Source organism: Leptonychotes weddellii, chromosome 3, assembly GCF_054177405.1.
Source record: "Leptonychotes weddellii isolate Sample4059 chromosome 3, ASM5417740v2, whole genome shotgun sequence".
Taxonomy (NCBI): domain Eukaryota; kingdom Metazoa; phylum Chordata; class Mammalia; order Carnivora; family Phocidae; genus Leptonychotes; species Leptonychotes weddellii.
This window is the reverse complement of record NC_138371.1, coordinates 59,666,745-59,679,451: the sequence shown is the minus strand read 5'-3', so window position 1 is coordinate 59,679,451 and position 12,707 is coordinate 59,666,745. Positions and strand designations below refer to the sequence as shown.

Here is a 12,707-nt window from a genome sequence, read left to right as displayed (position 1 = left end):
AAGACTAATTTGTTGAGTAAGAGCACTGTGTTCCCTCTTTTTTCCAGATGGTGAAACATTAAGCATCTCTGACTACTTTTCAGATTGTCTACAGCAGGAGGTGGAAAACACTTTCTTAAATATTTGTAGGCTTTGAGGGTTAGATGGTCTCTGTTGCAACTATTCAATTCTGCCACTGTGGCAATAAATCATATATAAATGGATATGGCTGAGAAGCAGTAAAATTTCCTTTACAAAACAGGCAAGCAGCCTGTGGGCTTTAGTTTGTTGACCTCTGGTCTAGAACAGTAGTTATTACCCTAGGGTCTATGGGCCTGTTGAGGTTCTATGTGAGCATGAAATTGTATGAAAAACATCACAGGTGTACTTTTTTAATGAAGAGATGATTCACATTTTTATGAGATTCCGATAGTGTACATGACACTGAAAGGATTGGGAAGAACAGGAGTAGAGAAGAAAGTTCAAAGTGGCCAACTCCTGTTCAAGTCTATGCTTTCATCCTCACTTCCTACTGGCCTCCCCATTGTGCTTGTCAGTTAGGCACATTGATCTTCTAGTCATTGCTCAAACATGCCTTGCACACTCAATCCTGTGCTTCTCCCCCAGGTAGCGTCTCTGCCTGGAATGCCTACATGCCTGGGATTTGGACCCACTCTCTCAGTCATGGCTCCAATGTCAACTCCTTGTGAGGCCTTCCTAGACTTCCCCTGGCAGCCACTCCAACCTCCCCCATGTTTCTGCAGTGCTGCATGCTTACTACTTTATAGCTGATGTCCTAGAATAACTACTGTTCCCCTGTCTGTCTCTCCATGATTTTTGTCCCTATTCAATGGTGGGGGACTGGGTCTCTTCACCATTGTACTCTTTTTATAGCATAATAACTGACACATAGTTGGTGTTTAAAATGTTTGCTGGAAGAATGTGAGCAACGGTGCATCTCTGAGGGAGATAGGTACATATCGGTCTGATAAGAAGCCATTTGGGAAAGTCAATAAGCTTATGAGCCTCAAGACTCAAAGGAAGCTAACTACAAAAATGCCTCAAATCATTGTTTCATTTATTCTTCAGAATCATCCTGCAGTGTGAAGGAACATACCCTTTTTGCGTGGTTAATAAATGCTAAAGAGACATATATGGTCCTCCAAATACATTAAACCATTCTCCTGCATCAGCTCTATTATAGATAAAGAACAAAGAGAAAAGAGGATAAAATAATGCGCTGGCTTAATTGCTGAGGGAAGTAGTTTTGTAAGGGAAAGCATATTCTTCATTCATGAAAATGCAGTATACGGATACTGAGTCCAGAAATCAGTCATAAGTTCTAGATAGATTGTAACATTCTACCAGTGCTCAAAAAATGAAGTTAATGCCAATGGATTCCAATCCCACCTTTCTGTATAATAACGTAAATTTAAATTTTTCAATTCTTACATGATAGAAAGGGTTGACTTATGATTTTTTTGTGTAATTATGATCTCTCATATACATGGGTACACTGGATGCATTAAACAGTCATAGTTTAGCGGAGATAACACTGAAGATCTGCTAGACTAAAAGATCTCGGATATTCACCTGAGGTATCAGATTTCCAAGGCCCATCCCAGAGTTTATAATCCAGTATGTCTGGAGCGGGACCTGGGCATTTGCATTTCTAATAAGTTCTCAGATGACGCTGATGGCTGGTCTGTGGATCGCACTTAGAGAAGCAGTGAGATAGACTAATCTACATGTTGAGTTATTCAGGGACTACAGGTAGAGAGGCAGTCATATAAATAAGTAAAAAACAGTATAATAAGGATTTTGTATGTCTGAACATAGAGGGAGGATGCCCACCTATGCCCCATGGTGAAGAGACAAAGCAAATTTAAATTGAGGCTTACTGGCTGGGTAGGTATCTGTCTGCTATATTGATGAGTCAGGGTTGGGACAGGGTAGGGAGAAGCATTCCCAGCCAAGAGAACAACAGAAGCATGAGAAAGCAAGTATAAAGCTGATGAAAAGGAAGTTTGAGGAAAGCAGCAATAAATGAGGATATGGACTAATTGGAGAGAGTAAGGTCATTGTCCTCCATGTATTTTATGAAGTTGCTGGTTTAATACAGCTCTTAAAGCTAAGTTGCTACTAGTCATTATTTATCTCACCTTGTTTGTCTCTACAAAATGATCTCTTTTCAGGCACCATGCAGCCTAGTACAAATTACGTAAATTCTCAGAGCTTTAGTTTTGTCAAATGTAATTTGGAGATAATTCTACTTTCATTGAAACATTTATTTTAAGGATGAAATTAAGTGTGGCTGATGTCGCTTCAATTCCATTTTTTTCTTATGATTCCTACCCAGGTTAGCTCTTAAAAAAATTTTTTTTAAAGATTTTATTTATTTATTTATTTATTTATTTATTTATTTATTTATTTATTTGACAGAGAGAGCGCACAAGCAGGGGGAGCAGCAGGCAAAGGGAGAAGCAGGCTCCCCACTGAGTAGGGAGCTTGATGCAGGGCTCGATCCCAGGACCCTGGGACCATGACCCGAACTGAAGGCAGACACTCAACTGACTGAGCCACCCAGGCACCCTATAAAATCTGAGCACTGGATACAGGCAAGTCCTTGATAACTTGTATATGGGAGATGTTATCAGAATGAATAGTGTTTCCTAGGACAGAGATTTTCATTAAAAAAAAAAAGTCACTTATTTGGATTACTGCCTAACAAAATTATGTGAAGGAGGCATTACTGTATTTGATTTACTCTTTGTTAAACAATATGCACTGAATACTATGTATATACATATGCACACACACACATATAAACAGTCCATCTATATGTATATATGTAGATATATGTACATATTAATATAAACAGCCCATAATTTCTACATACTTATTTTTTTTATATTTTATACTCCATTTAGAAAATAAAGATATTAGAAAGTTTAGCATTTTCTTACCCTCATTCCTTCAAATCTAGATAAAGCTCTTAGAGGTCTTAAAGCTCTAAGTGTCCGAAGGGATTTAATGGGGCCAAGGTCTGAGTAGCCAAGAGTGTTTGCAACTAAAGTAACCAAAGAAACCTACAAAAAATAAAATTTTCATTAATCATTTCAATAAAATAATAAAGCACAAAGAGGAAAAGTCAATTTCAAAGATCACTAAGAGCAGATCAACAAGAATAATATTTTATATATCAAGTTGTCTCATCACTGCCTAAAAATAGATAAGATGAATGAATGCTTTTATAAGGAAATAGCTATAAAGGAAGGCTAATGAAATAAAAAGAAATAGTAGAAGGAAAGTAGGTTATTTCTTATATCTGAATAAAGCTTTTCACACTTTTTGTCATCAATGATTATGTACTTGCTTATTCTGAACTTATGCTTGATATATTTAATTAGATATGCTATACATTTAATGCTTATGAACATGTTATACACTTATGCTATACATTTAATTAGAGCAACTATCAAAATTTCAATTATAATAAAACCTAGGTCATAACAAAGTGTGTGATTCTGAAGCTAAGTCATGAGAGTGTGGCATTGACTCAACCAAATCTAAGTCTAGTATAGACCTTATTCAAAAGCATTTTGAAGACTCATGATTTTGAGATGGAGCTAATTCCCCACAAATTGTTCTGCCTTGCAATTTCTCAGTACTGGTACCAAAGATTTACCTAGGAATAGTGGGAGAAAATCTCAATTGTATGGAAGAGAGCACAGGAGTATGTGATCTCACTGGCTTTACAATTAACACAGACATACGGAACTTTATCATGTTAGACCTGCCACAATGACCATAACCAGCGTCCAACAGAAATTTGTGTTCTTGTCATAAACTATCTTAGAAGAAAGAACATGGACAGAAATAAAATCAATACACATTTTGGTAATCAGAGTAATGAGCTCCTCAATGACCTTACATCTGGATCTGCAAATGCATTCAGTCTCTGAGTAAGTTCCATTTAAAATATTCATTTGTTTTCACACTGTGAGTAGCAGGAAGCAATGTCTAAGAACAATGTCCGGAATGCAGCTCTTCATTATGAATTAACTACTGACTAAAAGATTAAAATTTTCCAGGGAAGACTAGGAAAACCTGAGAGTCAACCTCCTTATATTTAACTATTGACAGAGTAGAAAAATTCATTGCTCACAAGCTCACTGCTCCTGCTATCAGAGACAAGTAAACTGATTTATGAATCAAGATGTGTCGAAGTGTGTGTTCTTTCTCATGCAGTTGCTTCCAAATATCTTAATGTAACATTGTTTCTTTTTAAGTCTTTATGCTACATATCCAGCAGAACTAATCCTCCCTCATATCATTCTGAAATTCACCCAAGTCATTCAGGTCCATTATTTTCTTAAATTAAGTACACTTAAGAAAATATGCTCTTTAATAAGAATAGCAAGTATTCCTTTTAATCAGGAAAAAAAAAAAGTTTTTAAATGTCTATTATAATGGGAATAGCCCCTACAGAAATGGCAGACCTAATTTCCAAACCACTGTTAGGTGTCATGATATTGAATATAATAGATACATATTACTGAGAAAACTAGAGATTACTCTGTAACTGAGAAGATATACACACATCTATTTATCTATGCATACATATGTATATATACATATATGCCAATACTGATGACTAATGCTCAGGCAAATAAATTTCAATTAAAGAACCCTGTGGAAATCCAATAATCCATCCTGTGAATATCAAATCAGATCAGTGGTCCTGAAACCTCAGTATGCACCAGAATTATCTGGAAGGCTTATAACAATAGTGTTCTGGGTCCCAATACCTGAGATTCTGATTGAGTAGATCTTGGGTAGGTCCTGAGAACTGGATTACTAACAAGTTCCCACCAATGCTGTTGGTTCAATGAGAACCAGCTTTGAGAACAATTCCTCTAGATAATTGGTTCAATTTTTGAGAAATAAAATTTCAGTTCCTCCTCCAAATCTGCATCACTAAATTTGCATCTCTACCAGCAAGAATACTGTGTACAGCTTCACTCTCCATGTTACATTTTAAAAATATTATATATACAATATTATATATAATAGGTAATGTATATTTTTTATTTACATGTATATTTACTTACTTTTTCTCAAAATATTAAATAACATTTCAAATTGAAGCTATATACCTGAGTTCTGTATATTACACACTCTTAAGTATTAAGATTCACCAGCTCAGATTTTCAAATACAACACAAAATAATTTCTGCTACGAAATGGCTTTATCTCTTTCTTAACCTAAAATAAATTCAATTCTATGTATAAACTTTTATTTCACAGACTGAGTGATGAAAATAACTATGTTTGTGATAATATTTTTAAAGGTTTTTGAATATCTTAAATATTTTATAATAACTTTTAAAAGACCCTATCATATTTAATGGTTAAGAGAAAAGAAAAGAAATAACCTACATTCCTTCTATCATTTCTTCTTATTTAGGTTAGCCTTTCTTTAAATCTATTATGTTACAAAAACATCTATCTTACCATTTATTTTTCTAGCCAGTAACTAGGTAACATATATATAAAAGTAAGTTAAAGAACAAACAATATGGAATCACTAATATAAGGTCTCAAAAATTAGAGATCTCACAGAGAAGGCCTAAGAGAAGATAAGAGATGTAATGTATAGCTATACCTCAAAAAATTGTTTTTGTACATCACTGATATAGAAAACAAAAGTGTTATTGTTTGCAATATTTTATACATTGAGCTGTTAAAAAAGAGTTTACTGAGCTTTGGATAATAGTTGAGAAATTGAACTTTTGAGTACATATGATGAGTTTTGGTTTAATTTTGCAGTCAGATTTGGCTATTTATAATGCTTATTTGTAATTTTGATATCTATTAATGATGCTATATTTATCTTTTCTGAAAAGTTTGATGATGCAAACTCTTGGTTAAATGTTAGAGCACTTGTTAACACTATAAAAATTTGCACGTTGCCCTCTAATTCCACATCAGATGGAAAAAAAATCTCTAAGAAGTGTAAATGATTATAAGTTGTCCCTTCCCTAGCCACAAAGACTAGATTTTGGAAAATCTAGGAGAATTAGTAGAAGATAGAAAAAAATAAATCATTCTGAGAAAAATTAGATTGGGAAATTGAGGTCATGAAGTAATTTAAGAAAGCCTTTTAAAATAATATAAAACATAATAATGTAATTATTATATGTGATATATTATTAAATTATATCATTAAGACATAAAATAAAATTGAATACACTAAATAAGAATAAATTGATAAAATTGGCCATTGCACCATTTCTATTTGAGATGCCTTAATCTCACAGCTATTTTAGGATTTCTTTCCCATTTCAACAAGATTCCTAAAAAATAGTTTTGCTTTGTTAAAAATAATGCATAAGCTGAGGCATTCTTATATATTTTCCATCATCCAAGTATTGAATAGTTCTCTGAATTTATTACTTGAAATTGCCAATGCTTATTTTTCTGCTTCACTGCCACTCTAGAGATGAAGGGTAAGTTGGATGTTTCAGGCGGAGACAAGAGTTGTGACTAATTTTGGTTTTCCCTCTCATTGTGACAGAGATAAATATTTTGAAATTCCATGCCTCCCCAACTCCTTAACTTAGCTTTAGCACTACCATTTTACATAACTTTCAGCTAACATCTCAGACAATTTGATATATCCCTTATCCTCTTTTATTTTCTCATTTTATTTTATTTTTTTTAAAGATTTTATTTATTATCTGACAGAGAGAGACACATTGAGAGAGGAGCACAGGCAGGAGGAGTGGAGGGGGGAGAGGCAGGCCTCCCGCTGAGTGGGGAGCCCGATGCGGGGCTCGATCCCAGGACCCTGGGACCATGACCTGAGCCGAAGGCAGACGCTTAACGACTGAGCCACCCAGGCGCCCCTATTTTCTCATTTTATATTGTAAAAAAAAAAATCAGTATTTTATCTTTTTAATCTGTGCCTCCGCCTTTTTCCATTCCCACCCCCCACCACCAAGTTTTCATTTTTTCTTCTTCCCAACAGGGATGATATTCAAATCATGTATATGTGTGTGTGTGTGTGTGTGTGTGTGTGTGTGATATATATGTCTATGTGTATATATATATATATATAATCACATTTTCTCTGATTGCAGAAAACATATGCACAAGTAAATTATAAATGTTAGAATGGTACAGGAAAGAATTCACACTCATTGCAGAATTTCTCTTTTAATATTCCTTACAGATATATTTCTATTGGCTATATTAATATTTCAATAATACCTATAAGACTATAGTCTGAAAGTATAAAAAGCTAACCAAGATTAAAATATGATAACAAACAACATTAGTGAAAGTTCCTCAGAACACTTATTTGTAAGAATAAATCCAACCTACATCAACAATTAAGAAATCCAGCCAACACCAGGCATTGGTGAAATATGTTTTATAACCATATGCTACCCATTTTAGAAGCATTTCCAGAATGAAGACATAAGTGAATATCTTGTCAGCATAATCCAGGATAATCTTAATGGTCTTTTTCTTTTCAATATATATATCTTCAAAAGCCTGTGAAAATAGTATTCAAATTTCAATTCACATCCACCTTAAAGCTTACGATTCATAACAAAAGCAGGAAATAAAATTCTGATGGATGATTTTATACTGAAAGATATATACCATTATGGGCTAGCTGACTTTCTTCTGGTTTACAGCTCCTATGTAACACTTAGTTCTAGACTTCTTACCAGTATGTGCCACTGGTCGCCAGAGGTTAAGAGAAATGGTGCAAAGAATAAATTAATTTATAATCCTCTAAAAGAACCACGATCTCTGATAACTGCAGCGATTTCTACTTCATCTGATTTCCCTTTATCTCTCTTCAAATTGGATGAATCCTGATAATTTAAGACATGATTCCCAGATCGTCCGGTCATATATATCTTTCTCACCCTGTACTCTCCTTCACTCTCACCAGTAGGATTTGGAGATCTCCTTCAGTTCTTATATGCTTGTGCATTCCCAGTGCCTAGAACTGTTCCAAAAACACAGCAGAAGGTAAGGGAGTTTGCTGAATGAATGCAGTAGCTTATAGGACTGTGGAACACAGAGGATGGTTTCTTTCTTTGAATACTGCACAATATTTATCATTCATTGAAAGCTTTAGCTCTACAAATTACTGTTACATTCAGTTCATGAATGTGGCACCTTTTAACACTCTTCTAGAACTTTTAGTACGTGACAGATGATGATTCTGTGGTCATAGCCACTAGTCCCTTGGGAAATAATTAGAATGGACTTAATGAACTGAGCTCACCGAAGACACTGAAAATGAATCCTGACCTAAACAGGTCTAGAGTATTAGGATTTGCTTTTTCAAGATTAAACAATATTCACTTCGTTGAAGAACATGAAAGCAAAAGAAGCTGTATCCTTAGTGGTAAACATTATACTACCTATCCATAGCCATGGGCTTGTCCATTCTTCTTCTTATTCCAAGTTCCTATATCAATACTTTAAAAATGATCCTTGGAACTTATTGCAAATTGTTGGTATCAATATTGAAGACGACAGAGAAGTTGGGACACAGAGAATGAGCAGACTTACTAAGATGATAAAAGAAGGTTCTAGCAGCTGGCAGAGGTTCTGAATGTCAGTGGCACTGAAATGCAAGGGGAAACTTCCAGCTCTTGGGATGTTCTAGTCTCCCTTCTCCAAGTTGTTGAGGAGTGAGGCAAGCTACACAGACAGACACTATGGCAACTCTTCAATACTTGAAATGCAAAGATAAGGAAGGGGCTTGATCACACAGAACAAGAGGGTTATTCCTGGAACTGGGGTGCAGAGCAGGACCAGTAGTAAGTCTTGATGCTGAGAGCCAAATACCCTGCCTTGAGTGCACCTTGTTCTGACTAGTCCCAGAGCTGGAAACAGGATTCAGCCTGCAGGGCTCCTAGCTAACTTCCAGGACTAGCTTCATGGATGTGGAAGCAAGGAGGCAAGGACATCATTATGTGAGCTCTACCCAATGTGGGGTGTAGGTTTTACTGTTACTCATTTCAGTCACCACTCATTTGTTTCTACATGGTGGGTACTCTCCTTTTTGAGAAGCCAGAAATCAGTGAAAAGATATGGTTGGCTTTGACTTTAGAGCTCAGTTAAGTTATGGGTCTGTCACTTACTAGCTTTGGGACATTAAACAACTTTTCAAACTCTCTGCCCAACTTCCTCATTGGTAAAATAAGCAAAACGATAGTTTTTTTCATAAGATTGTTCAAAGATTAAGTGAAAAAACTTATATAACGATCTTGAAACATAATAAATATGTACTAACTCGGCTGTTACCTTTTTTTGTTTTATGGACAGGGATTTTAAAAATCTAGCTTAATTAGCAAACTCTCTGAGTTAAAAACAGCAGTTTCTTAAAATACCTTTCCCTTTTCTTCCTCATATGATTCAACTGAATTTCAGGTTTTTTGTTTTTTGTTTTTTTAAGATTTTATTTATTTATCTATTTGAGAGAGCGTGAGCACACAGGCACCTGAGCAGGGAGAGGAGCCAAGGGAGAGGGAGAGAAAGAATCTCAAGCAGACTCCACGCTGAGTGCAGAGCCCAACATGGGGCTTGATCTCACAACCCTGAGATCACGACCTGAGCCAAAATCAAGAGACCCACACTTAATCAACTGAGCCACTCAGGCACCCAGAATTTTAGTTTTGAGAGTACCTCTTCCCCAAAAATGTCATCTTCCTTTTTCAACATTTTGAACAAAGGATTGCTCTAAACTTCTCTTTAATTTTTTTTTTACTCTCCTTTCTAAAAGTCTCAGTCACATGTGTGACTCAGCAAAATAGTTAGTAGGAATATAAGATAACGTAGACATTGTTGAGATTCCTACTCGCATTCCACCCAATAAGAAGAGTACCATTTTTCTTATTCATCTGTTTTAGGAGAGGCCATCCACTGTAGGCCCTGAGCATCCCTTCATGTCATTGTTGGGTATGCCAACAATACAAGGCCCTGACTTGCTCTTTACTCAGGTTATTTCTCACGGTTGCCTTTGCAACAAGCAACCTTGAAGGATGAGACATTGTCTCTGTCTGGGACAAAAAAGCAAGGTTCATTACTGCTTGCTATAAAAGGACAGGGTTCCCTGGGGTGCCTGGGTGGCTCAGTCGCTTAAGTGTCCAACTCTTGATTTCAGCTCAGGTTATGATCTCCGAGTTGTGAGATGGAGCCCCATATTGGGCTCCACGCTGGGCATGGAGTTTGCTTAAGATTCTCTCTCTCTCCCTTTCTGCCCCTCCCCTCCTTTAAAAAAAATGGACAGGGTTCCCTAAATTTAGCGCTCTTCAGCTATGAAGCTAATCCACGGTGTGTGGGCCATTCATTTATCCCCATGCCATGCCCTCATGAGACTTGGAGACAAGGGGGACCAACACAAACATGTTGAAGTTCATGTTGCTTCCAATGTCATGACTAATAAAATCCTTTGTCTCTGACTTGGAGGTCGCATATATTCTATCAGCACCCATGAAATAGCAACAGGTTAACTTCTTATAAAAATCCAATTCCAGATCCATGAAGACTATCTATGAAACAATTTACAAAGTTCTTAAGTATTCTGTTTTTAGTATAAAGGAATTTCCAGTGGTATCTCTAGCTGGAACTGAGCTTCTAAGGGTTCATCTCTGTTCGTGTCAGCAGGAAAGAAAAATAAGAGAAGGCTTAGGGATTTTGTAACTCTCCCAGGTCCCTTTCAACTCTCATAGAAAGTGCTTGGTATATATGCAAGAATGGGAAACGTGTCCCATTCTCACCCTAAAATTACAGTTAGTTTTGCAAGATGCTTCATAAGCTGACACTGCCTATCTTTGTCACAGTACCTGTGGCCACCACTCTCCTCCCTGTATTTGCTCTTCCTCCAGCGTTACTTTCTACAACTTGGAAACTTTTAATTTCCTGAATACCTCATGATGTTTTATGCTTCCTTATCACTGTACACTTGTTCCTCAGCCCACCCTGTCTGGCTGGAAAATACTATTAATCTTTCTAGATCTTGTAAAACATCAACTACTTTTCTGAAATTTCAAGCAGACAATTGTTCATCTCTTGCTATAGAGCTTTATCAAGTATATTCTTCACTTACAAACATATTCCAGTTCTGTAATCCCTTGTGCCTCTCTCCCCAGTGCTCTCTGAACTCCTTGAGAAAAGTACCTGGATCTTATCCACCTTTGCAATCAAGGAAGCAAGAATAATGCCTGGCATGTAGTAGTGCTTACTAAATATTTACTGAACTAAACTAAAATTTTGTCCTAGTACTAATCATAGGAATTCACTTTTAGGTAAAACAACTTTCATATTTTTATCCTTCAACTCATTTATTAAAAATACTGACTCGGGTGATTGCTTTAGGTGTCATATAACTTACCAGAGCACCACTGCTGAGCAGGATCATGAGAACAATAAAGCTTTCAAACCAACTGTGTTCAACTATTCTGTAGCAGGTTTTCCTGATGTTCCACCAGATTTTTCCTTTTCCTGACTCTATGTCAAGTTGGCAGCATGGGAACCTCCGCACACAACCTGACAAGAGAGATATACATATAAAATATTGATATTCAGAATAAATAAAATACTTATGCAAAGCTTTCCCTATGATGTCCCTCAACTGAATAATTTCTAACACTTAAACTGCAGCTTGTCAATTATTTCTAACTTAAAATGCATTCTGTGCTTCCTTGATTTCTCATCAATCTCTTCCTAAGTGTTAAAACCACTTATTTTTTTCACTATTGCAGTCCTAATGCTGTGCTGATACATGATGAACATGGAATGAATGAATATTAAACTAAAATCTGAGGACAAAATGCTTTTCAAGACCTTCTTTGCTGATAAATTAATTTTCCTTGATGTGGATCTCATCTACAGTTTTCTGATGCTTCCACTGTATTAAAAAAAAAAAACTCTTCACAAAGCTTCAATTCTAGATAATATTAAGAAAATTGGTAGAAGTTTCTAAAATTATGTTCAAAAGAATTTGATCTTGATTAGAAGATGCAGGTAAAACTGTTTCGAGTACTCTATGTTAAAAACAACTCTACCTTGGGAACTCTAGGTGTAAAACATGCTGCTATGGTAAGCTGAGGAACATTTTATTTACATTTTAGGTTTATTCATTCATTTCTCCATTAAACATTTATTATCTGTTATATACTTAGCTGTGTATATAGTTTCCTCTCCTCGGGGGATTTATTTTTGGTTTTGGTTAGGTAGATAGAGATAGAAATAAATGACTATAACTGGATACGTCAACTAAAATCACATATATAAAGGGGTTATTTTGGAGCATGGAAAAAGTCTACCTCACCTGGCTTGTTTGCTGAGGAGAGACTGGAAGAGGCTTTGTGGAAGAACTGGAGCCTGAATTGAGTCAAAGTCTTAGCCAAAAAGAGTATGGGTGGAATTCTACGTCAAGAAGGAGCAAAAGGTATTGTGCATAGGAATTATAAGCAGTTCAGAATTGTAATGAAAGCAAAGTGTACAGAGGCATGGGGGAGAAATGAGGTTAGAGAAATTGGTCAGATTATGGAAAGCATTTTCCTCCACATGAAGGAGTTTGGTCTATATCCTATAGATGTTGAGGAGTAAGTGAAGGGTTGTTGGCAGAGAATGATATAGGCAGATGCAACTTAAGTTGATGTCTCCAACAGCTGAATGGAGGAAAGTTG

The 12,707-nt window shown here is 36.0% G+C and overlaps 1 protein-coding gene across 1 annotated transcript in view; it reads right to left on the bottom strand.

The window, feature by feature from the left end:
- The window catches only part of SCN9A (sodium voltage-gated channel alpha subunit 9), a gene marked incomplete at its 5' end in the record, with an annotated part of 81,526 nt that overhangs the window by 17,427 nt on the left and 51,392 nt on the right, over positions 1–12,707 (bottom strand). The window contains 3 exons of the mRNA XM_081815474.1: positions 2,946–3,068; positions 7,369–7,542; positions 11,408–11,562. Coding sequence (XP_081671600.1) covers positions 2,946–3,068; positions 7,369–7,542; positions 11,408–11,562 — 452 coding nt within the window. The remainder of the gene's footprint in view (positions 1–2,945; positions 3,069–7,368; positions 7,543–11,407; positions 11,563–12,707) is intronic.